At 44.6% G+C, this 26,691-nt stretch overlaps 1 protein-coding gene across 3 annotated transcripts in view; it reads left to right on the top strand.

Annotated features, from left to right (window-relative positions):
• Nucleotides 1–26,691, top strand: part of prkg1 (protein kinase cGMP-dependent 1) — a gene marked incomplete at its 5' end in the record, with an annotated part of 141,921 nt that overhangs the window by 70,842 nt on the left and 44,388 nt on the right. For all 3 annotated transcript variants that reach the window (XM_080835161.1, XM_080835159.1, XM_080835160.1), the window contains 2 exons: nt 7,446–7,551; nt 15,927–15,990. In XM_080835161.1, the coding sequence (XP_080691287.1) occupies nt 7,446–7,551; nt 15,927–15,990 (170 nt within the window). The remainder of the gene's footprint in view (nt 1–7,445; nt 7,552–15,926; nt 15,991–26,691) is intronic.

Below are 26,691 nucleotides of genomic sequence, written 5' to 3'. Positions count from 1 at the left end.
GCAAATCGCTTGATTGCGCTAATCAGTTTCTGATTAGATTGCTTTTTTTGGGTGCCTCAGAATGAAGTTGTGTATTTTTATTTATTTCTCACACACACACACACACACACACACACACACACACACACACACACACACACACACACACACATAAATTCACTAGCTTTATGGGATCAGATTGCCTGGGCAACTAATTAAGGAAGGACAGGCACTTTTAGTGGGGAGTGTTAAGAAATATGAAATATCATTATTTTGAGTTTTATGTTCATTTAAAGTTTTTGCCACTCAATTTCACACTGGAATTCTCTTCATTTTCCTCAAACGAGATTTCTCAGAGTTTCTTAATTAAGCACACTTCCGTTAAAATGAATATATTGACGAAATTGTCAATCTGCAGCTGTGGAAAGACTGGTTACTGATGGAGACAGTGTTACTGGGTCTGTACGTTTGTGTGTGTGTGTGTCCATGTGTGTGTGTGTGTTTGTGTGTGTGTAAACTCAGTATGAGATGGAAGTAAAGAGCAAAGAGAGGAGAGGAAAGAGAATGAGAGTGGAAGTGTGAGTGTGTGTTTTTGAAGAGATTATCACTAATCAGGATTCTAACACTATTTTTGATTATGTCATCCTATGTCATCAGCAGAGTACATAAATGCACCTTGGCATTATTCAACAGCATAATTACATTTTAACGTACAGTTAAAAGCTAAAAGCCATTCATGCGCTTACGTTTTAATTCAGTTAATTTCTATTCAATAGTTTTAATGTATATATACAAATATGTTTTACTTATATATATTACCACTAATTGTACATGCCATTAACAAATGGAAGTGAGTTATTCCAGACCCACCTGATGTCAACCACACACTAGTTCCATTGCTGAAAGGATGACTCAATTAATTTGTACCCAAAGGATAATTTAAATTAGCTCTTTTTAAAATAGCTCTTTGCTATGTCTGACAGACGCTGTTATCGGGCTGGGACTTTGTTAAGGCCTTCCTTTGAGGTCCTAAATTCCACTGTTGAAACTGCCAGTGGCAGGCTTTCAGAAAGTAATTTCAGTTCGACCTTTCAACCTTTTATGTCATGTGCTCCATTAACAGAAATATTGCGTCTCTTATTTCTTTACGTCACCAGCCCTTTAAAAAATCCTTCTAAAGGAGTCCAGATTTCAGTTTTATAGGACTGTTTTAGATATCTTCCCATCGTCAACAAACACAACACCCTCTGCTTTGAAGACAGCACAAAGACAAGCCTCCCTGCAGACCAGCAGCATTGCAGGTCTCTTCCTCTAACACGGCATCAGGACTAATCAGGTGTTTGGTGCCATTATGACCTTGGCAAATTAAAGGCAGCCAGACTGAAGGGTCCTCCCCCTCCTCCTCCTCTGACAGCAGTATAAGCCGACATTCAATGTCAGACTCTATCTGATTGAGGTTGTTTTGTTTTGTTTACCTTCCATATCAGGATGTGTGGTGTGGTGTGCAGTGCATGGTGATGAGGAGCCAGGTGTGTAATTGGCTCTTCTCCAACCAGGCCCGGCACACTACTCCAGGCATACCGTTTTTGGCTTTAGTAATAGGGCCCTTACTGAAGACAAGGATAAGACCAGACATTGTTTTTTTTTAAAGAAATTCATTTATATAAATAATTAATGCTTACAGCTTAATGACTTACTCTCAGGAAAGACATTTTTAATCCATAACTTCGGGGTAGGATTAAAATAAATTCATCAGTTCTTTTAATTAGATCCCTGTTCTTAAATATCTAACTCAAGCTCAACATTCCCTGGTATTTTCAAGAGCTGATGTCACCCTTGGTGGCGACGCCTGTTTCCACGAGCACGGACATCTCCGGTACGTGGCCGTGTGATTTGGCGGCTGAGCTGGAAACGCTTCGTATCTCTCCAGGTGTTCCGGGCAAAACCAGACAGCGTATGATAGATGGCTCTTGTGCCCCTTCCTCTGCCAGCTTGATGTGATTGAACATCAGTCCCCTGCCTCTCAAGTTGCCTGCTTGGCAGCTGTTTCAGTAGGGTGATCATGGGGAACATCCGCGTCCCTGGCAACAGCAGACTGAGCCCTCTTTGAAGTCTGCACATATGTCCAGCGGAATCACTCCGAAGGCTCTGATTTACGAATGGTTTACCTGAGCAGACTTGAAATCTCCTCCAACAAAATATCAAAGAAGGCAGGCAGACAAAGAACACAAATAGAAGAGACGTGATTTTACGCTTCTTCAAAACATCTAACCCTCAGAAGGCTCTTTTAAAAGCTCAGCTGTTACATTACCCCTTATTAACTTCTTCATTGCTACATGAATTGCTCCTATTACTGTGTAATTAAGTAATTAATAATACCATGTTAATGCAAGTACATTTAATTTCATGTAACTGACTCTGAAGACACATAGATGATCGTGTTCCCTTTAAGAACTTATAAAAGTTCCTATCAATTACTTAATAATCTTGTTCCCTTAAGACAAAGCCTCAAAGCCCTTTAGTTAGTCAGGGATAAAGAGTCCATATAATTGAGTGAGGAGCTCTACAGGCAACTGACCCCTACTTCTCTTAGCTGAACAGTTACCGTGAGAGTGCTGAGGGGAACATCTGACGATCCGTGTGGAACCGATCGATCCCGATGAGCTGTAAAGCACTCCCAAAAGTCCCCAGAGTCCAGAAATAACCTTTCTAGATAACGGATAAGCCATCAGACTTGTGTACCGCCAAATCGGAGTTCTGTCAGGGAAATGTTGTGCAATTGGCGTGTGTGTGAGGTGCACTGAATCCCAGTGAAGAGGGATGAGTGTGTTAAAGATCTAGAGATAGATTCTCTCCAGACCCCTTTGTTAGTCTTAGTGTTAGATACTAGGTGCACTGAGGCCACTGCTTTCTTTGCCCCTAATGGCATGTGAAGATGTAGTGCCTCTCTTTCCTGGCTTTGCCTTTTCTTTTTCACACTCTCAGACAATCCACCCGCTACTGTCCACATCGCTTTTTTTTCCAAGGTCCTTGTCGGGTTGCCAGTGAACACCCATAATTGATTCCACCACAGAAGTCAGACAAACGAAAGGCTCTAATTGGCAGGTAATGCACCATGCTTTGCCTGGCAGCATTTTTGACAGGGTTTTTTATTTTTTCATTCTCTTATTTCATTCTGCAAGAAAGTTTTATTTTTTTGTCGTTTCATGGTGTGGTTTTGCTTTTCACACTACTTTAATAAGATATTTTGGAGATAGTCATGATTGTTTGATAGCAAACAGCAATTTAGTCTAGTCTAGTCTTCCCATTGTATACAGATTAGTGTGATTCATTGATGTTGAATTGGAAATGGGAACTGGAGAAAAAAGCGTTAATGTTCAGCATCTTTTCCACTTTTTCTGTCTCTCCCTCTCTCTCTCTTTCCCGTTCCTCGGTGCATCTAGAGAGATCCATCAGTAAGCTGAGTAACAGCCACCTGTCTTGATAAACATGACATCAAACTCCAGAATCACCCAGCATCTCTCAGCAGGATCTGAGAGAAGCAGTGATATTCTATTTGCTGAAGGCCAGATGGTTCTCTTAATGGAAAATTATAGTGGTTTCCCACAAAGGTTATCACAGACAATATTTTCAGCCGCCATAAAAAACACATTAGTTACACAAACACAAAAACAAATACAACTACAAGGGCACTTGAAGAGCGCAGACCTCCACAAAGGCTTCTCGCAATGTTAAATAAGTTAAAAAATAATTGAATGTATCTGTGAATGTATTTAATGTATTCAGAAAAGTACCACCAGGTTTTTATGAAAATTGGACTGGTAGTTTTTCCGTAATCCTGCTGACAAACAGACAGACAGACAGACAAACAAAAAAAACAAACCGCTCTGAAAACATAGTCTCCTTGGCGGAGGTATAGATACATTTAAATGTATTCGTTTTGCAGATGCTTTCACAGTTCACAGAAGGCATATATTTCATCAGAATGTGTGGTCTACCAGTTGAACCAAGTGGGGCAGAGGAAACATTAGATGTCAACATTTTACAATATTGTAATAATATCTGGCCTAGAGGTTGAAAGTAAAAAACAAAAGCAACAAAACCACTCATCCAGTATCAAACTTGGCTGAGGTACTGGACCTTTATATAATTAAACGTAATGGAAAGAAGCATCCGCACACTCGAATCTGTGCAAAGCACTTTTAGGAAATGAAAAACAAAAATACTCCCCATTTGTCCGACTGTGGAGCTGTGTGTCCTCTAACAGCCTGGCCCTGCTGTGGAGAGGGAATGAGAGCCCATACCTCTTCCCCGAGAGGGAATTCCCAGTGCGGAGTTGTGTGCAGCTAGTTGCCTCATCCTCCCGTTATCTCTACCACACTCACGCTGTGTTGGGCTGGCCTGTGGGTGATTCCAGCACTGCAGGGGCTGTCATGGCAAGATAGCATTTTAGTAGTGGAGACCGATCCCGTAGGACTCCATACAATGATGGATCCAAGTTCCCTTAAAGGTTGCGAGCAGCTCCCTGTGCCCAAAAGACCCAGTGAATCAGACATTTTGGAATTCATCATGTAATTATGCACTCATTTGCCAGTTTATTAAAAGCACTAAGCTAAAGCTAATGCAGTCTAATTCACCAGTCCTGCAATATATCTTAGCTTCATGAAAGTTATAATATATAATATTATATATCATTGAGAGAGCTGTTGATTCAACTGTTTGATAATTTTGGAGGCTGCAGTTTGTGGAGCTGTTGAATCGTATTGCATTGCTTATTTTGACCAACCCATTTCATTCAACGAGGTAGGGTTAAATAACAGCAATACTTTTGTGTTAAATTCAATACAGTTTAACGGCACCACAAACTACATCCTCCAAAATGATTATGCAGTTGAAACGCTGCCTCTCTTAAACTGTCGCAACATTAACTGAACATTCTAACAATCATGCAGGGGGGCTGCATTACAGGACCAGAAAGGACAGGACAGGGCTTTACGCTATGAGCACCTGATAAAATGGCAAGAGGTATTACTGTGAACATCATAAGTCTTCAAGAATCAGGTTATGTGTCAGCAGATCACCCTTTTTTGATCTTTTTTCACACTGCCTGAAGGTCCACAGGGAATGAATACCTTTTCTTTTCTTAGAAACACCATTGGAGCCCTTAATTATTAAGTATATGCCCCAGAATATTAGCGTTAGTGCATGCTTCTTTTTATCTCATAGAGACTCCATTTCCATGACGACCTCAGGCAGAGTCTCCACAGCTACCCAGTCACCACCAGGATTATGGTAGAAAGGAAATCAATTTGACAGCATTTGGGTACAATTGTTGTCCATCAGCGGTTGGATAATTACAGCACCACCGGTTTGATTCTTCTGCATGTGACCTTTTGTAAACTGCCTGACAGTTGGTATGCGCTTGTTGTCTGCAGGCGACTAATTAGCCAAAGCACGGTGACTCTGGTTGACCAGCTGTTTTAACCCCTGGCCAGGACTATGAGTCACTCCTTTCAGGGCTGCCACTAGTGACTATTTTACTCTTCAGACAGCAAATCTTTCAACTATTTTACCGATTACAGATGGTTAATCTGAACAATTAATTTAAATTAAAATCCAGTTGACCTATTCATTTAAGTTCCTTTTATTTTGACAACAACAAACTGTATGTGATTGTATTATGCAGAACAGAACAAAATGAAAAATGAAAGTGCAAACTGTCAACTCCTTATTTAAGTCAGTAGTGCAGTAGTTACTAGTGAACCTCTTATCAAGGTAAAAAAAAGTTTGGTCTGCATAATAAACCAAGTGCAACATGTTCAAAGTATAAAAGACGCAAAACATCTGTTAGACATGTGTGTTGTGATGTAAGAATGTCAACATGTCCTCATGTTCTGGACTAAGGCTAGCGCTTTTCATGGAAACTCTGTCTCCAGCTGTGGAGCAATGTTCAGACGATGCTGATGCAGCAGGTACACACAAATAAGATTTTGGAGAAGAGATGTTCAGACGGTGTTGATGTTGCAGGTACACACAAATAAGACTTTGTAAGAACAGCCAGAGAGGGAAACTTAATTTGCTCCCCACCACTGCAGAGGATCTGTACTTTTAGGCACAGGATGATCTCTGCTGTTGCTAAACCTCTGTCACTCATCTCTGTGCTTGTACAGTACGAGGGCTTTTACTTTCACCTGCAGTCTCAGGCTTTTATCTGGGGACAGGAATCTCAGTCTGCGAAACCTGGCATCCAGGGCAGGGCAGGGTACACTGGTGTTTGTAGGAGCATCTTTGGGCCATCTCAAACCTCCCACCTTGTTGAGGCAACAGCCTGAAAGGCTTGCACAGGAGTGTTGTAAAAGGCTGCGTTCTGCGCGAATGTCACCTCTCCTTTAATGAGTGCAGTCCGTCATGTTTGTGAAACATACTCTTTTAGGGCGAATTTAGCCTGGTTAGTTTGTTTGAAGCATAGCACGGAAATCTTCCACCATTGACTGGGGTCTCATCTCTTTTAATTATCTTGGAGTTTGCAAACGTTCTCGATTGTATTTGTGACATTCCCTACACACAGAAATGTACTTCAGAGCCCAGTGCGCACACTAACACCTTTATCAAAAAACAACTTTTTGTGTTTGAGTGTTTGAGTGTTTTTTTGACAGCTACAAAAGCAAAACATTTTGAAAAGCTCTCCCTGCTAAGGGCAATTTAATAAACATAAATACACACACTTTTGTTTTTGCCTTTTGTGGTGGTCCATCATTGCTGTGGTATGCCATCCAAGCTTTGCACAGTGGACAAACCACCTTTTTGTTTTCTGATCATTTGAAGCACACCCATACTTTAGGAGCCTTGTGTCTGTACAAGTTATTCTTCTTTCAAAACTGAGTAGGATCTGCTGCAGCCACTATCGTTTTGAAAAACTGTAGCATCGACTAAAGCCGACCAAGGACTGGAGCCAGAACGATTCATGTTATGCACGTAGCAAATCCATAGTGATATTGAAGAAGAAAAAAAATCCTTTTTTATAAGGAGCAGAAGCATTTAAGATATTTCCATAAGGTAAATCCATAAAAAAAACTGTTGATTTAAGATATTGATGTCGACGCATTTTCAGTGTCAATGTCATCGATTCCGTCGACTAATCACGGCGGCCCTACTCCAGAGTCTTCTCATTCATGAAATGGCTCCACAATGAGGGTCGTATGTGGGTGTTGTAACGTTTGTTTCATTTGTACATATAATGGGAGACGTGCCGCTGTACACACCTGTGTTCTGGGGTGTATGCACAGAATGTATAAGTGATGTATGGGAGCATGTTATTGTACTTCTTCTTCCTGCTGGTTTGTGTATGTGTGTTTGTGTGATTGTGTGTGTCTGTGTTGTGTACCTCTGCCTGTGCTATGAACCTGATGGAGATGGAGGAGTACCATTGTTAACACACTGCCTCCCTCCCTCCCCTCTTTCTTCAGCTCTGGCCAATGTGAAGCTATGGGCCATCGACCGCCAGTGTTTCCAGACCATCATGATGAGGACGGGCCTCATCAAGCAGACAGAGTACATGGAGTTTCTTAAGAGGTGGGTCATCTCCATCTCTTTCTTTCTAGCTATTTCTCTCTCTCTCTATCTCTCCTTCTCTCTCCCCCTCTCCCTGTCCCCTCTATCTGCCTCTCCCTCATACTCTCTCCCCATCTCTCTCTTCTCTCACCTTCCTCTCTTCCTCCTTCTCTCTATCACTCTTTCTCTTTCTGTACCTCTCGCCTCCCCCCTGTGTCTCTCTCCCTTCATCGCTCCTCTTTTTTTCTTTCTCGCTCTTCTTCACTGCATCTCTCACAATTCATCCCCTGACCCCCTTTCAGCTTCATCTCCGCCTTCATCTCCTCTCTTCTCTTTCTTCTCTTTATCTCCCTTTATTGTCCTTGTCGTTTCACATTGATCTTGAGCCACACTCAGTGTGGATTGTCTGACCTCCATCCTCAACTGTCTCTCGCAATTAATTTTTCCCTTTCCCCTCTACCTCTCTTTTCTTTCCTGTTTTGATCCCTCCTCTACTCCTTCTTCTCTTGCTCTTTCGTTTCATTCAGGAAATCCCTGCTATGTCCTAATCGTAACTGAGATTCCTCTGTAAGTGGTCTCAGTCTCCTAGAGCTTTTCTATGCTTTCTCATTTCAGCAGTACAACCCCCCCCCCAACACACACACACACACACCCACACACTCACACTCACACACACAAATACACAGATGCACACACACACACTCACACCCACATGTCACACACACAATGCACATGTACACACACACACACACACACACACACACATACATAAATATTATCACATTCACATGAATTGCCCTTCCACACCCTATTATTATTCAACACGATAAAATATTGACTGCAATTACCTGTTGATTGCAGTGAGAAACATTTACCCCTAAATCCCTAGTGGTTTTCTGCTTGGCGGAATGACCAGCAATCACATTCAGTGATCATTCAACCAAGTCATTTAGATGAGTTTTACCACTGAGAGCAAGTGAAGTGATGCTCCTGTTCAACCATAAATGCCCAGTAATAGTCTAAAGTAGGCCATGAGGCATGACTTCATCAGTAGTGTGGAGTTTGGAGTATGTCAGACCAGAAACTCTGTTCAGATTCTGAAATGCACTGCTTGTAGTCATTATGTCACTCAGTGGCTGCGGCAAATCTGTAACGTTCTCAGGTACAGACAAGGAGGAACCCAAAAGCACGACAACAAACAGGGTGTATAGAAAGTATCTTTATATCGTTAATCCAAAACAGGGTCAAAACCAGGAAATCAGTCCAGAGAATAAACAATCCAAACAAGGAGCAGGCAGAGTAGTCAGAGTCCGAAGGACAGGCAGGCCGCGTCAAAACCGGGAGATCAGTCAGTCCAGCAGATAATCCGACAAGGGGCAGGCAGGGTAATCAGAATCCGATGGACAGGCAGGCAGGGTCAGAACCGGGAGATCAAAACAGCAAACAATCCGACAAGGAGCAGGCAGGGTAATCGTAATCCAGGAAACAGTCCAACGGTCTAAGCACAGGGTAATCAGATAAAGCAAACGTAACTACAATCGCGGGAGAGCTTGGCAAAAAACACACAAGACAATCTGGCAAAGAACAAGTGAGAGTAGACAGGTATTAGTGCACTGAAACTAATGAGGGGATGAGCTGCAGGTGCAGAGATGGGCGGAGAATACCAGGTGCGAGTAATGAGGTGATTGCCAGGCAAGAGGGTGTGGCCAGATCTGAAATGACAGGAGATGGTGAATAAACAGAAACATGAAATCAGATGAAAACAAACTAGAATTCAGGGGAATTTGTGACAGAACCCCCCCCTCTAGGGACGGCTCCTGAAGTACCACCCGGTTGTTCCGGATGCGACCGATGGAACTCCCTTATGAGGGGTGGATCCAGAATCCAGCGACTGGGGACCCATGAGCGTTCTTCAGGTCCATAACCCTCCCAGTCCACCAGGTACTGTATTCCCCTACCGCGTCGCCGGGACTTGAGGAGGCGATGAACCGTGTAGGCGGGTGCTCCGTCTATGAGCCGGGGGGGTGGTGGGGCTCTGGAAGGAGGCTGGAGCGGACTCTCATTAACGGGTTTAACCTTGGACACATGGAACGTCGGGTGGACCTTCATTGACCTTGGCAGACGGAGACGAACCGCTGCAGGGTTGATGACTCTAGAGATGGGGAAAGGACCCACGTAACGGGGAGCCAACTTCTTGGATTCCACTCTGAGAGGAAGGTCCCGTGTGGATAACCAGACCCGCTGCCCCGGGGTGTAACGGGGTGCCGGGATGCGACGTCGGTTGGCGGAACGTTGGTAGCGGTCGGAGGAGCGCAGAAGAGTAGAGCGAGCCTGCTTCCAAGTACGTCGACACCGCTGGATAAACGCCTGAACCGAGGGGACGCTGGCCTCACGCTCCTGCTCAGGGAAAAGCGGTGGTTGGTAACCACGTGAGCACTGGAAGGGAGAGAGACCAGTAGCTGAGCTTGGAAGGGTATTGTGGGCGTACTCGATCCACAGGAGTTGTTTCGACCAAGTAGAGGGATTACGGGAGGCGAGACATCGTAGAGCCGTCTCCATCTCCTGGTTCATACGTTCCGCCTGACCATTGGATTGGGGATGAAACCCAGACGACAGGCTGACAGTAGCCCCCAACAGACTGCAAAACTCTGACCAGAAATGAGAGGTGAATTGTGGCCCTCGGTCAGAGACCACATCACAGGGAAGACCATGCAACCGAAAAACATTATGCAACATAACCTCGGCAGTCTCTTTGGCAGTGGGTAACTTGGGTAATGCGATGAGTTGTGCTGTCTTAGAAAATCGGTCAATGACCGTGAGTATGACTGTGTTACCGTCAGAGGGTGGTAGGCCGGTGACGAAATCCAGGGAGATGTTAGACCAGGGACGACGAGGAACTGGCAGAGGATGAAGTAAGCCTGAGGGAGCTTGGTGAGTACTCTTGTGTTGAGAGCAGATCTGGCAAGCAGCGACGAATCCCTTGGTGTCCTTCTCCATCGTAGTCCACCAGAAGCGTTGTCGTAGCAGTGCTAGGGTGCGTCTCACCCCGGGATGGCAAGCCAGGCGAGAAGAATGACCCCACTGGAGAACCTGGGAGCGAAGACTGTCAGAGACAAACAGGCGGTTATTCGGACAAGCACTGGGAGCAGGATGCTCGGCATTGGAGCGCTTTACCTTCTCCTCCACTTCCCAGCTTACGGCACCAATGACACATGTCGCCGGAAGGATACCGTCGGGGTGGGAGGGAGAGGCTTCTGACTGGAATTGACGAGAAAGAGCATCGGGTTTGCCGTTCTTAGATCCTGGTCTGTAGGAGAGTGAAAAAGCAAAACGGTTAAAGAAAAGAGCCCATCTAGCTTGACGAGAGTTAAGCCGCTTGGCTGTCCTAATATATTCCAAGTTCTTGTGATCCGTCCAGACCACAAACGGCTCCTCCGCCCCTTCCAACCAGTGTCTCCACTCCTCTAAGGCCAGCTTCACAGCTAACAGCTCCCGGTTTCCCACATCATAGTTCTTCTCTGCTGGAGACAGCTTCCGAGAGAAAAAAGCACATGGGTGAACCTTCTGATCCTCAGCAGACCGCTGAGAAAGTATTCCCCCTACACCAGTGTCCGAAGCATCCACCTCCACAATGAACTGGCGAGAGGGATCAGGGAAAATCAGAATAGGGGCAGAGGTGAACCGTGCCTTCAACTCACTGAAAGCCCTCTCAGCCGTGGAGGACCACCGGTAGGGCACATTCTGGGAGGTGAGAGCAGTGAGGGGAGCTGCCCCTGAACTATAGTTCCGTATGAATCTCCTATAGAAATTAGAGAACCCCAAAAAGCGTTGTAGCTCCTTGCGTGTAGCAGGGGTAGGCCAATCCGTGACAGCCGTGGTCTTTGCTGGGTCCATCCGGATGTTGCCAGCATTGACTATAAAGCCCAGAAAAGCTATTTCTGTGGTATGGAACTCACATTTCTCCGCTTTGACAAAAAGCTGGTTCTCCAGGAGCCTCTGGAGGACTTGACGTACATGCACAACATGTTCCTGTTTAGACTTAGAAAAAATCAGAATGTCATCGAGATATACAAAAACACTTATGTTCAGCAGGTCCCGGAGAACATCATTCACCAACCCCTGGAAGACTGCAGGTGCATTGGTGAGGCCAAAAGGCATAACTAAATACTCATAATGGCCACTAGGGGTGTTAAAGGCCGTCTTCCATTCATCCCCCTTCCTGATTCTTACCAGATGGTAGGCGTTGCGAAGATCGAGCTTAGTGAAAATAGTAGCCCCTTGCAAGAGCTCGAAAGCAGAGGAGATCAGTGGGAGAGGATATCTGTTCTTGACAGTGATGTCATTAAGTCCTCTGTAATCAATGCAGGGTCGCAGACTCTTGTCCTTCTTCCCCACGAAGAAAAACCCTGCCCCAGCCGGGGATGATGATGGCCGAATAAGTCCTGCCGCCAGGGAGTCATTGATATATTTCTCCATCGTCCTGGTCTCTGGAGCAGAAATAGAGAAGAGTCTGCCTCTAGGAGGAGATGTACCTGGGAGCAGGTCAATGGCACAATCGTATGGGCGATGCGGCGGCAAAGAGGTGGCCCGAGCCTTGTTAAAGACCTCCTTGATGTCCAAGTAATCCTCAGGGACGTCAGAAAGATCTGGAAACTCAGACACAACAGGTGGCAAGGCAGGTGACAGAGCAGATCTCAGACAAACAGCATGGCAATGGGCACTCCACTGTAGTATGGTCCCTGATGCCCAATCAATGTGAGGATTATGCCTCCTAAGCCAAGGATATCCCAAAATGACAGGTTGCTGAGGAGCATGAATTAAATGGAATGAGAGAGTCTCGTGGTGATTACCGGACATGTTCATTTGCAGAGGAATAGTTTGGTGTGTTACCTTGCAGAGAAGACGACCATCCAAAGCAGTGGCGTGGATAGGTGTTCCCAGCACCTCTCGACCGACTCCCAGCTGAGAAGCAAAAGTCATGTCCAAAAGATTGGCATCAGCACCAGAGTCAATCAGGACCGTGACAGTGTCCTTATTCCCAGCACAGCTTAATTGTGCCTGAATCAGAGGTCGAGTAGGACTTTCAAAAGTCATAGTTCGGCTCACCAGCGCCCTCTGGATGCCTTTAAGTGGGCAAGATGAAACAACACGGCCTTCCTGGCCCCTTTCCATGCATTTATGCTGTTTAAGGCGGCGCTGTCGTTCAGTCACTGACAGCCAGGTTCCTCCGCGATGCATAGGCTCTGGAATCTCTCTATACGCAGCAGTGTTTGTTTTCAAAAACGGAGAACGAGATGAATGGCTACGTTGCATTTGTGAGTATTCCGAAACCGATCCTCCGGCCTGTGTCCGTTTGAACAAGCCCCTTGCCTCTTCCCTTTCTGGTGTCACGTGATCAAAAACTTTCTTCAGTTCAGCGGAAAACAACGCAACTGAAGTACAGGAGTAAGAACCCTTCTCCCATTCAGCGGTTCCCCAGTCTCTGGCTTTACCTGTGAGTAGCGCGATAATATATGCCACCCGGGACTTCTCCGTGGGAAAAGCAGATGCCTGGAGATCGAAGGCGAGAGCACACTGGACGAGGAATTTCCGGCAAGAGTGTGGAGCTCCGGAGTAACGCTCTGGAGGAGGCAGGCATGCATCAGAAGGATTACGAGGCGAAAAGCTTCGTTGGCCTGATAAGGACAGTCTCTGAAGCTGCTCCTGAATGGAGCTCATGCCCCTACTGTGGTTATCCGACATCTCCTGCAGGCTCTCTGTGATGGAGGTAAGTTGACCGTTGTGTTGTCGAATCGCACCAGCTTGTGCGTTAAACTCCCTTCGGAGTGCTTCCATGTCGGCTGGGTTCGTTTTGGCCAGATTGTACTGTAACGTTCTCAGGTACAGACAAGGAGGAACCCAAAAGCACGACAACAAACAGGGTGTATAGAAAGTATCTTTATATCGTTAATCCAAAACAGGGTCAAAACCAGGAAATCAGTCCAGAGAATAAACAATCCAAACAAGGAGCAGGCAGAGTAGTCAGAGTCCGAAGGACAGGCAGGCCGCGTCAAAACCGGGAGATCAGTCAGTCCAGCAGATAATCCGACAAGGGGCAGGCAGGGTAATCAGAATCCGATGGACAGGCAGGCAGGGTCAGAACCGGGAGATCAAAACAGCAAACAATCCGACAAGGAGCAGGCAGGGTAATCGTAATCCAGGAAACAGTCCAACAGTCTAAGCACAGGGTAATCAGATAAAGCAAACGTAACTACAATCGCGGGAGAGCTTGGCAAAAAACACACAAGACAATCTGGCAAAGAACAAGTGAGAGTAGACAGGTATTAGTGCACTGAAACTAATGAGGGGATGAGCTGCAGGTGCAGAGATGGGCGGAGAATACCAGGTGCGAGTAATGAGGTGATTGCCAGGCAAGAGGGTGTGGCCAGATCTGAAATGACAGGAGATGGTGAATAAACAGAAACATGAAATCAGATGAAAACAAACTAGAATTCAGGGGAATTTGTGACAAAATCGGACTTCATTTCACACTGAGTCGATTGCTGTTCCATTAATTCCAAAAATTTCCCGGTCACACTGATTTTTTTTAAATTTTTTTTGCAATTTTCCTTTGTTTCCTTTCCTTGATGTTGTCTTTTAAAGAGCTCATTACAGTTCAGTTGACAGACAATAACCTTCATCAGACAAATTTTGTGCCTTTTAAACTAAACAGCTCCCACTAACTTATAACCCTAACCATCCCTCATGCACTCTCCTCTCAAAGTTAGGGATGGTTTTGGGATAAAAAATCGCTCTTAAAGTACCCTCAGAACGAGTCTCTCGCTTTAAGACGTGCAGATGTGAGCAGCCACATTCCTCAACAGGAGCAGAAACACTTATTGTGACACCAATGAAAGCCTCACAGATTACAGTGTGTTTCGCTTTTTTTTTGTGATTGACTCGACGTTGGCTCAGAGTGGAGAGCTGTCCCTTTAAGAGACACCGTTGACACACAGAGACGTGTCTCATGGCAACAGGCTCTGGTCAGGTAATGTCACCTGTCAGAGCTGTGGCCATAAGGTCCAAGATCTTTTGAATGGGTAGATTGGCACTGGGTTTATAGCCCTAATGTATCGAGACGGACACTATACACCATGCTGGCTTTCCTAAGACATATCAGAGGCCTGCTTGGAAAGAAACTCTCTTTCTATATCTCTCTCTCTCTCTCTCTCTCTCTCTCTGTAAGTTTTCCTCTCTCCCTCACGCTTCCTCCCTCTCCTTCTTTCAGCTCTGTCAGCTGTAACTAAAACCTGCATTTGTTCATCCTGTAAGCCCCACTATGCGTAACGAAGGGGAAATGAGAATTGGTGAGCCTGATCCCATAGTCAGCCTCTGTAAACAGATATCGCAATGGGCATCAGGATTCACTTGGCATACACGAGTGTGGATGTGTGTGCATGTGTATTTGTGTGTAGGTGTGTGTGGTTATTGTCAAGGCTTTAGATGCCAGCTGTACATGTGAGAGTATGTGCATGTATAACAGTTGTCAAAGCTACGGTGTGTGTATGTGTGTGTGTGTGTGTGTGTACATGTGTGTCTGTGTCACTGTATGTGTGTATAAGCACGTACCAAGTACATGGATATTACTACTGGCTGTGGAGGCTTACAGTGTCAACTGTACACATATGAACTGTGTGTAGTAGCTGTCAAAGCCTCAGCAGGACTGGTTAGCAAACAAGCCACACAACTACAGAATGGGCAAACAGAAGAGGTGGCTGCTCAGCTTGATGTGATTGGCAGCTGCCGTCCTAATGAAATGTCAAGAAGAAGAACGAGACGGCGGAGGAGCATCCCAGCTCAGCTGCTGCCTTGTCCCTGTGTGCTTCACTGGGGGGGAGGGGGGGGGGGGGGAAACAGGGACAGAGATGAGGGAAGAAGAAATAACAGGAAAGGAGCTGAGAGAAGAGGAGAGGTGAAGAGAGAAGAAGGGATGAGAGGAAAGGAGATGAGAGAGCAGCTGGTGAAACTGCACACAGTAGAGATGCATTTAGGAAGGTTCCCCAACATCTCTTTTGTCTCGTTGTTTGCCCCGCTACATTTATTTTTTGGTGGTGCTGCCCCACAGCACGCCGACTTAATGAAACCCACAAGCATCCATCTAGTTAACAGCAGGAGAGGACTGGTGGGAAATGTCTGATACAAGGAAATTGTCAAGAAAAGATGTGAGATTTAGGCTGTGGCTTAAAGCATTCTTACAGACAGTAGGGTGTGTGGTTATCGTGATTTACTGTGGACAGCATCTGACTGGGTTGCATTTGTTTGAGTGTCTAATCTTTCTCTTCTCTATTTCTCCCCCTCCATTTCTCTGCATCTCCCTTTCTTCTCTCTTTCTCCCTCCCTGCCTCTTCTCTCTCCAGCGTTCCGACTTTCAAAGGCCTTCAGGAGGAGATTCTCAGCAAGCTGGCTGACGTGCTTGAAGAGGTACGCTGCAACAACACACTTCTCCTTTGTTTGGTTGTTGACATCCCTGCTGTCTCTCATTAACTTGCTTCAGGGTGTTCAGAACATCAATGAACACCAGAGTTATTTGATGAGTCCCATTAGCCTTCATTTCATTGATTAGACATTGAGGGGAAGTCACTTCTGCATTCAGCTACCTCTACTGCGAGCACATTGTGACCGACTCTGACTGTAGAGTCACCCTTGAGCTAAAACATCTGTGATGACATTTGAATATCCGCCCCGGGGGGGAAAAAAAATTCTCCCAGGCAAACTCAATCAGTGACAACATGTCCATGGAAGCTCATGGTGGCCCTGTGCCGTCACCACACTCAGAAGCGGCTCGCGGCAATGTTAGTTTCCAGTCCATTAGAGACTGACTATGAGCAATCGAACCAATTTCCAGGCCTTTCCGTGGCGATGAGCCACTTCATTAGCCTCGCCTGGCGCTCTATCAAGGCCCGCGAGGCAACAGGTGATGTCCCTCACTATGTGGTTTAATATGGAGGAATATTTACTGTTCTGCACGACAGAGAACAAGGAAGTCGACTTTTCCATACAGTCGTGAAAAAAAAGTTTTTCCTCTCTTGTGTTTGTACTGATTCCCTTGGCATTATGGGTCTAAGGCTGAGCATTTTGGGTCCAAGGCTGAGCTATGGATCGGGATGCAGTTATATGTCACATACTGTGTGACAGATGATATTAAGGTGCAACTGTGCTATCAAGTACAGTGTGACATATCGAGTGACTAAACGTAATTGCACACTGACACTTAAATACAAAAAATCTCGGACTGAACTGATAAACTGGGGTAATGATTATGCGGGTGAAGAACATCACTAGTGTGGTAAGGGTTGCATTAAACCACACTTAATTATTTAGTTGCAGTGTGACATGGGTGATGTTACCAAGGTGCGAGTGTGTATGTGTGTCTGTGTGTTTGTGTGTGTGTTTGTGTGTGTGTGTGTGTGTGTGTGTGTGTCTGTGTGTGTGTCTGTGTGTGTTTGTGTGTGTGTGTGTGTGTGTGTGTGTGTGTGTGTGTGTGTGTTTGTGTGTGTGTGTGTGTGTGTGTGTGTGTGTGTGTTCTTCCCTTTCCTGGGTTTTTGCGCTGGGCCACAGCTGGTGGAACACCTGTGATACGGTACTGAAATCTGATTATAAGGTTTACCCTTGCATGTGTCAGATGTAAACATTAGTCAGATAGATTGGAAGGGCCTTTGTGGGGGAGGGGAAACTGGGGTCTGTGAGTCAGATCTCTATGCTGCCGTGTGTTGAAAGCCATGTGCACTCACACACGCTTTAGTTGACTATCTAGAGAATCAGCCATTTTGAGGTGTATTTTACTTTATTTTATTCACTACAAAGCAAACTATATTTCTTCTAAACTTCTCACGCCCATCACAACTGACAGTGTACGAATGATGTACACAGAGTATACTTTCTCCAGTATACCACAATTCATTGCAAGCTAAACAAACTGGAGAAGACCTGCACATCCTAAACATAGTTTATATGTAAGTCACCAGTTGGATAGGCCTAAATGAGGCCTGAAACCTTAACATTAAGCTATATCTGAAAAGCTTTAAAATAGAGACCACCACATCTTAATTTGTGTACTGTAAAGGAAATCAAGAAAACAATCTAAATGAGTGATGAAACGAACCACATTAAACTCTGAACACCATGGAAAATACAGAATGCATTTGATCTAAATATCACACTTGTTGCCTTGGACAATAGTGAGTAGTGTCACCAAATCTCGTTTTAACATCGGATTCCCTACATACTGAACTCAATAGATTTCTCTATATAGTGAGTGAGTGGGTGAGTGGATGTTCCAAACAGTTACAGTCACCGTGTTTTTACCTGAGGCACCAGGCAATGACATGCTGCCAGCACAATCCTTTCAGATGTTGCTGTTTGCCATGAAGACAACTAGCTGTAGTCACAACATAATCTACACACTGTTCGAATGCTTCCGAGACCTCGAATGCTGCAAGGCTTGGGGAGCCATTTTTGCACAGATGGCCCACAAAAATGGCCGCCCGCCAGCTACATCACTTTTAACAGAAAAAAGCTCATTCACCTGCAGATGTCTCTAGAAATTAAAATGTGTGCTGCCTTCTCTAAGACACTTGAGAAGGAACACCTTGTTAGAGGTATTATGCAAATCTATGCTAAAGAGCATCACCACTATAATTTAGTGCTCGGAAGATTGTTTGCATGGATTAAAGTTTTCCGTCGCTATGACGGATTTCCGTCAACTCGGCTCGCATAAGGCCAAAAATGAGATCGATGCAGATCCGAAGAGAAACAAAATAGGGAGGGGGGGGGGGGGGGGGGCACTGATATGATTTGCAGCGTCGGAAATACACGAGGGCAAAGGGCAAAACTGCCCCTAAGAAATGTAATGTTGCCCCTAAAATGTATAAGAGTAAATTATAATTTTCTGTAATGATAATTTAATGAACTTGCCAAAAACATCGTAGCCTATGACCCGGTCAGTTGCCATTTAATGTTTTGATTTTCGCATTGACTGATTGTTGCGTGAAGAAATGAACGTTCTAACAAAAAATATTTGGACCGCTTCCTAATCAGACCTGGCTGTGAGTGCGAGAGTGAGGAGAAATGAGGATCAGCGCAGTCTCTGTCACCAGCTCAGGTTCTAAAATATAAAATTCATACACCCAGCGACTGACAAAAATGAAAGCTAGATTGACTGGGTGGAGGAAGACGATGACGAAGAGAAAAAGACCCGGTTTTGTTTTCAAGGCATGTCGGAATTGTGGACAACGAGTTGCCCAAATCCTTGTCAATCCAGCACAGGTACATTCTTCTGCTGACTCCATCAAGGGGAGCAAAAACATTCAGAAATACATGGCATTTCGTCACCAAGCACCAAGCGACACACATCGCCTACGTTGATACTTTTAGAAATGATTTAGTTCGGTTAAGCTAGTTTAATGTTAGTTAGCTAACGTTGGCTACAAAGGCTGGCTTGCATGCTAGCTAACTAGTCTAATCTGTATTTCCTGTAGGCCTACTATGGTAGGTACATGATTAAAGGTAACACAAAAATCCATAAATATAATGTGTTATTATGAAAAAAAGAAAGAAAAAAAAACGATTGTTAATAGTTTTTTTTTTTTTTTTAACCTCTAATAAGATTGTATTAGTTGTTATTACTATAATAGAATACTTTTGAATATGATTGTCTAATTTACGTTGTCTGTTTGGTTTTTGTTCAAAAAATCTAAGAAAACACTTTGTATCTGTAGACTAATGCTAATAGTCTTATTATTGCCATTTGATGACAATTGTTCATATACTGTAAGCCTACATAAGTGTGTTTATTATTTTGAACAAAGGTTAGGCCTAAATGTTATTTCACAAGTTTCTAAAAGTGCCCCCATTTTTTTTTAAATGCCCCTGGATTTCAGTAAATCGTTTTGTCATGTATAGCCCATTAACAAGAATGGTGAAGTCTTGCAAAAAATATTAGCTTTGAACTAGTAAGTGATAATATCGTGATAATATGAAGATCAAATATCAAGGCGGTATGCAGCCACGACCCAAAGTGAGTGGCGATTTTTTTTTCAGTCAGATGATTTTTTTTGCTTTAATCCCTGTGTTTGCAGACATCTTGAAAAGCTGAGCACGAGTGGCGACAATAGTCATACCAACTGCATGCCACTTGCTCATTAGTCTTATATGGTGCATGGCCCAAGCAGTGAGTGCCACCAAGGACCTCTCTACATGGTGCTTTTGACCTGTCAGGGGAAACTAAACTGAAGTACCTACCCGTCTCTGTGTGTGTGATGGAGAGAGAGAGAGAGAGACAGACAGAATTGAGGTGTAAGTGCCTACTACTAATTTCAAAGGATTGATTGACTTGGAGGGGGTGAAAGAAGCATTTATGTTTTCTTTCGATTTGTTTGACTTTTCCCTTGGGAGGAGGGTGCTCTTAGTGTCTATAGGTCACACAAGACATGGTCAGGCTTTCTAGCAGTGACATTAGCACTTTGATGTCCTCACCGTGAAGGTCAGCATCAGCCACTCTAAATAAGTTGTTTGTCTGATATATATTGGGCCATTCTACCGAATTCGTGTAAAGTGCAGTCCCTCAACAATAAAAACTAATTACAAAACAATTAGGTATTTAGGCATAGATATTTACTAAGAAAATGTTTTGGTCTATATAAACCCAATGCATTAAATGAGATAGTGATAAGCTAAATATATACAAAATCATCATTTATAGGGTACTTTCTATTGGGAAGTAGCTGTTCCCAACCCTGACATCTAAATTTCAATGCCTGTAAATAACACTTTTAATTTTTTTTAGTTTTTTTTCAATTATCTAATTTCAAATATCTTTATGATTGGGTTTAAACAGAACTTGGAATATTTAGATTTATTGTGTGTTTCATTTTTAAATAAATAAACTATACTCAAAAAATCATGTCCCCAGTTTTCATGTCACTACCGAAACACAAGAGTTTTAGTCCATTGGCTGAGCCTGTGTTTTAGCCACTATCTTGCACCCAGCGCAATTGACATTGTCACCGACGCATGTATCATTCCTATCTTGCACCCGGTGCACAGCGGGATTTTCCCTCCAGAGGCGCGCATCGAAATGAACTTGCGCCGAAATGGGCGGGGCGGAACAGAGAAGGCGTTTCTCAGGCGCAAGTGGTATTTTGCAGTTTCAAAACAACACTTGCGCCGTAGACCAGAAAAAAACCTAGTCTAATGTCAGAGGCGCATTGTGTAGAGGCTGTGGCGCGTATTCAGACGCTATTTTAAGGACGCGTGCTTGGCCGCACAGTAGGCTACATTTTACTTCTCTCGTCTACACGAGAGATTTACACCAATTTTTTGGCAAGCCATATATAATTACAAGGAAAATAAAGTATTTACCACATGAGGAAATCATTGTGATATCCATATCCAAGATATTTTAAAAATAGGCATACATCTAGCGTACACATTGACCCAAATGATTCAGGTTAATTGTAATGGCGGTTCTGATGTCTGCCATCTCCTGGCAGATGAGCTGGGGACAGACGCACACTGTCCCTATCACAGTCTGCAATAAGTTCGGCTATACATGCAGTTACGTCAGGTCTAGTCCGACATGCTGGGTAATTCATAAAATTTCCCGTAACACCCGACAGCCAAGAGAGGGCTAAGCAGGCGTTCTGGGAGAAGTATGGGTTCCCTGGCGTCCATGGCGCTATAGACTGCACCCATATTCACATACGTGCCCCCCCAGTGTTTTACACAACATTGCCATGAATCATGGATGTGTCAATGACATGAATGAGAATAGATTAGAGGACTTTAGAAGACGTGAGGTTGAACTGCATGTGCTGATGGGTGCAATATTATTACCATGTACTGTATACATAACCTAGTGATTCAGTGAGGGTGAACCCAAAACATCGGAAAGTATTTTTTTTTTTACTTTTATTTCAAATATGTTGCCACCAAAAAACGAATGCTGGTAACTGAAAAAATACAAACGAAAAAATGAAAAGTAGAAACATTTCTCCAAACAAGCATGGGAAAACATTGCCGTGATTGTTTCTGGTAACACACGTTCTGGTGGCCTCACGGTCTTCTTCCAGGTAATTCCCCCATTATAATAACAAGCCGCTATGGAATATGCGCTCCTCGCTCTTAAAGGGAATGTGAGATGACGCTCTGATTGGTTTATTGCATATTACGCCCAAACCACACCTATGGCTGAGTAACCTCCTTTGGACCAAACCATTTGACATTTGCGCCGGGCGCAAGTGTGTTTTTTCCGCCGTTATAATAGCAAATGCGCCATAGAGCCGCCCACACAGCTACTTGCGTTTGGCGCTGTCCTACTTGCGTTTCTGATCGTTAAAATAGGGCCCTAAGAATTGTCACTACCCAAACCCATGTTTTCTTCAATTAGGTAAACCTTTTGGGGTTTTATGCTAAATCTTATGTTTGTATGTGTGTACACCACTTCAAAGATTTGTGTGCTAGCCGTGTGCTTGCTAGAATTCTTTATTTATGCTTAAAGTTAGCTAGAATTGTCACTACCGAAACAGTCACTACCGAAACATATGGTAGTGACCTGATGATTTCGGTAGGGACAAAATGAAATGGTAAGTAGTTCAATCCCATAATTTTTAAATAAATGTGTTGTGTGAACTAAAGGGCCTTTTGGAAGATTTTGGGAGAGAAATGAACATCCATCCAACAGTGCAGTCACTACCGAAACAGTGCAGCACTTCCGAAACACTGGATGTTTTGTAAAAAATTAAGTATATTGAGTAATCAACTAAAATGTTATGATACTGATTGGATCAATGAATGTTCAGTTTCATCAATCAACAACTCTGGAATCAATATGATCAGTATTTTGCATTTTACAAAGAAATATTGCACTTAGATTGTGATGAGTTGTATAAAATTAACTCATTAACTAATTCATTTTTATAGATTTCATTGTGAAAACCTTCAAGAAATATTTGTAAAAATACTCTTCAAAGAAGGGAAGGAAACAGGTCAATAATAATACTTTTTTACTAAAGTAAATGTGATGTTTCGGTATTTACAATTTTTGGAAGAGGAAAAACATTCCATCACATTCTGAAAATACAATACAAAAATTGACTGTTCTTTTACTAGATATGTGTACAATATACATACAGGCAAAGTTTTGGGAATAAAACAAAAAAAATCTAAATATTTCCGACCTGACCATTTAGGTGACAGCTCCTTTGTATAAACATTACTTTAAAACCAGAGTTGAGAGGGGGTCAGGCAAGGTAAGACAAGGCATCCCTCCACCAGGACACCCCATGACCAAAACAATGCCTTAAAATAGCCACTCTGTGTTTTTCATTCATCTCTCCTTCTCTCTGTCAGTTCTCTCTCTCTCTACCAGAGAGCGCTCTGGCGTTCGACGGCTCTCGCTATGCTCTGCGAGGATGAAAAATGAGGCGCCCCTAAAAGCCACACAATCATGACAAAGAAACCCCATAATGTGTGTGACTGCAGTGGACTAATGGGCAGAGAGAGAATGATAAATGACCTGTGGAGTGTGAGTGAGTGTGTATGTGTGAGTGTGTGTGTGTGTGTGTGTGTGTGTGTGTGTGTGTGTGTGTGTGTGTGTGTGTGTGTGTGTGAGTGTGTGAGTGTGTGTGTGTGTGTGTGTGTGTGTCTGTGTGTCTGTGTGTGTGTGTGTCTGTGTGTCTGTGTGCGTGTATAAGAGAAACAGAGAACATGTTGCATGTGTGTGAAGTAGTATGGTGGTGAGTATATGTGTGTCTCAGTGTCTCAGTGTGACAAAGTTTTATTTGATTATATGTCTGTCCTTGTAAGTGCTTTAGGTGTGTGTGAGAGCTTTAGGTGTGTAAGTGCTGTAGGTGTGTGTGTGTGTGTGTGTGTGTGTGTGTGTGTGTGTGTGTGTGTGTGTGTGTGTGTGTGTGTGGGGGTGGTGTAGCTGACTGGGTGTGCTGCTATGTCCTGTAGAGCGTGAACTGTGAACTGCCCAGGGCTCTCCATATCCCCCCCCCTCTCTCCCCCTCTCTCCCTCTGTCTCCCTCTCTTTTCTCTTTCCCTCTCTCTCTCTCTCGTCTCTTTCCCCCTAACCCACTGTCACCACTATTGGATCTCAGAAATACCAAAACTCCTACCATGAATCCCCCACACCCCACTGTCCTCTCTCCCTCTAACTCTCGTGCCTTTCTCTGCTTCACGCCTGTGGCACCCTCTCTATTCCATCCCTCCTGCACCCCCACCACAGCAGGCTTCTTACCCCCCCATACCAAAAACCCCTACAATAAACCCCGTACCCCCTGCACTCCTCTGCCTCGTCTCTCCCTGACTCAAATGCCCCACTGTGCTCCAAGCCAGTGACACGCCACTCTCCTTTACCCCTCCTGCATCCCCACCCCAGCAGCCGTCTCACCCTCCACAGCACACAGCCCCAGTCCCCATACCCCCCCACCACCACCAGCCCTCCACAGCACACAGCCCCAGTCCCCATACCCCCCCACCACCACCAGCCCTCCACAGCACACAGCCCCAGTCCCCATACCCCCCCACCACCACCAGCCCTCCACAGCACACAACCCCAGTCCCCATACCCCCCCACCACCACCACCAGCCCTCCACAGCACACAACCCCAGTCCCCATACCCCCCCACCACCACCAGCCCTCCACAGCACACAACCCCAGTCCCCATACCCCCCACCACCAGCCCTCCACAGCACACAACCCCAGTCCCCATACCCCCCCACCACCACCAGCCCTCCACAGCACACAACCCCAGTCCCCATACCCCCCCACCACCACCAGCCCTCCACAGCACACAACCCCAGTCCCCATACCCCCCCACCACCACCTTTATAAGTATTATAAGTATTGCATGGTCACTCTTAGCAGCATGTGCACTGAATGAGGGTGAACTTTTAGAAGATGGAACTGAATGCCTTTAGCTCATTTTCGGTGCTCCTTAATGACATTTCCAGAGAAGAGCTGCCTACGTGCAACCAAGGCAACATCACCAGAGTTTCCACATGCTTGAGCTGCTTTCTGCACTTTACAAATTATCCTCTAATCTCGTCTCGCGGGGGAGGGCCTTTCCCTTCCCGTGCTGCTTGATCAGTCGCACAGAGGCACAGAGGCACCATGCACCATGATCGATACATCAGTGTCTCCTGACGATCGCCTCACCATCGCCAAATACCTCCTTTTCTCTTTTCCAGCCCCGCTTCTGGACACCCAGAGAGCGCCGGTCTAATAGGGGGGTCATGGGGATTAAAGTAGACGGGAGCATCTAAGCCCTTATGTAGATGAGATGGCGTAGCGAGAGACAAGGCGTGAGTGGGAAAGAGAGGCTTGGAGTGGGACTGGGATTCCCTCATGGCCCCTTGGGGCTGACACCATGAGGGCTGTTACTGCTGGCACACAGCTCCCCCTTAAGACCGCTCTGCCTCAGTCAGAGGCACAGAGGCGGGAATAGAACGAGTGGAATGATAGTGGCCTTGATTGCGTTCTGCGCTGTGGTAGAGTGGTCTGATTGTTCATTTGTGTCGACGGAGAATGTGAGCGTTGAGGATGCGTATGCAGCCTTCATATGATGTTTCCTCAGCAATCTGGTCTGGTGATATGGTCTCTCCGACGCTGTTCTAGTACATATTCCAGTAATTGCTCTCTATTTGCTGCTGATGCCTTGTCAGGGGAGTGCTCCATGTAAAATGTAAATGGTTGAATTTATACACATGTAAATTACCCCTTCATTTGTTTAGCAGAGTTATGTTAATATGGCCAGAATCACCTGTGTGAGGCCTGTATGTGTGCATATTTAATGATGTCCATGGCAGGTGGCTGACATTTTCAACTGCTGTTTTCTCCAGTTAAATATTTTGACATGTTGACATTTTGAAAACTCCTCGAACCCCCACACCCCGTCTTTTTAATGAACAAGTTGAGGTCCTTTTTCTCCTGCTTTCTTGTCTTTTCCTTTCTGTTCTTAATTTTTTGTTCTGTCGTTACTCATGATATCCTGTCCTCTAATTAGTGAATTGGTTTCATCCTCTGTGTTTGAGTGCACATGGAAGCCCTTGTGTACGGTATTCAACTCACAAAAAAGAAACTACCATGGTTACACAACAAAATCTCACAGTATCTGAACTATACTCACACACTGCTTCTCACTCACTGTGTGTGTCTTTCTGTGTGGCCTCATATGTAGGTACAGTGTTTGTTTGCATGTTAAGTGTCATTTCCTGTGTGTTGACCACTGTATTCATGTGTTCATGTGTTCTTGTGTGTGTGTGTGTGTGTGTGTGTGTGTGTGTGTGTCTATCTATATTTGTGCTTGCAAGAGTGTCTGTGTGTGATACATTTGTGTCAGCGCCTCACAGACAGCCACAAGAAGCCTCCCCATGGTGGTGCTGGCAATGTCTTCACTCCTAGTTAGCAGATAGTGCTACGCTCTACACACACACACACACACACACACACACACACACACACACACACACACAACCACACGCACAAACACACACACACACACACACACACACACACACACACACACACACACACACACCGCAGTGTCTGAATGGGAGAAGGAGCGCAAGCCGTGAAGAGCCACTCCTGTCTAAGCTGACATGCCTGTCTTTGTGGGATACAGATACTCACAATGCCATTCTATACACAGACTCAAGGACATCCCAGCCAGGATTATTATTGTGCCAGTCAAGGAATACAGTTTCTGGCTGTGTAGCTGCTTAGGAAGCAATCTGTTGGGTCCATACTGTCTTCATTACACCATGATATGTAGCTGCTCTTGTGTCAGTGGTGATTTCATTGTTCCCATTTTACATTTTGTTATAAATACATTTAGTAATTTAATCAGATGCTTTAATTCAAAGCAACTAACAGTGCATTAGAGATATAGATTTTCACTTTTGGTAATCCTAGTTGTTATCACCTGGACCTAGCTTTTTATCTAGGGGAACACAGCATTTTTATTGACATTTGGATGCTGATTGGTCAATACTTCCATCCAGAAGATCTCATGACAAAGACAATTTTCTACAGGGCTGAAAAATGTTGCCTTGGTAACAACAGTGAAACTTCATCACTAGCCTTGTTATATAACAGCTACTGCGAAGTTATGAATATAT

This window comes from Sprattus sprattus (genome assembly GCF_963457725.1).
Source record: "Sprattus sprattus genome assembly, chromosome: 3".
Lineage (NCBI taxonomy): Eukaryota > Metazoa > Chordata > Actinopteri > Clupeiformes > Clupeidae > Sprattus > Sprattus sprattus.
Note: the sequence above shows the minus strand (reverse complement) of the source record. Positions and strands in the feature narration are given on the sequence as shown.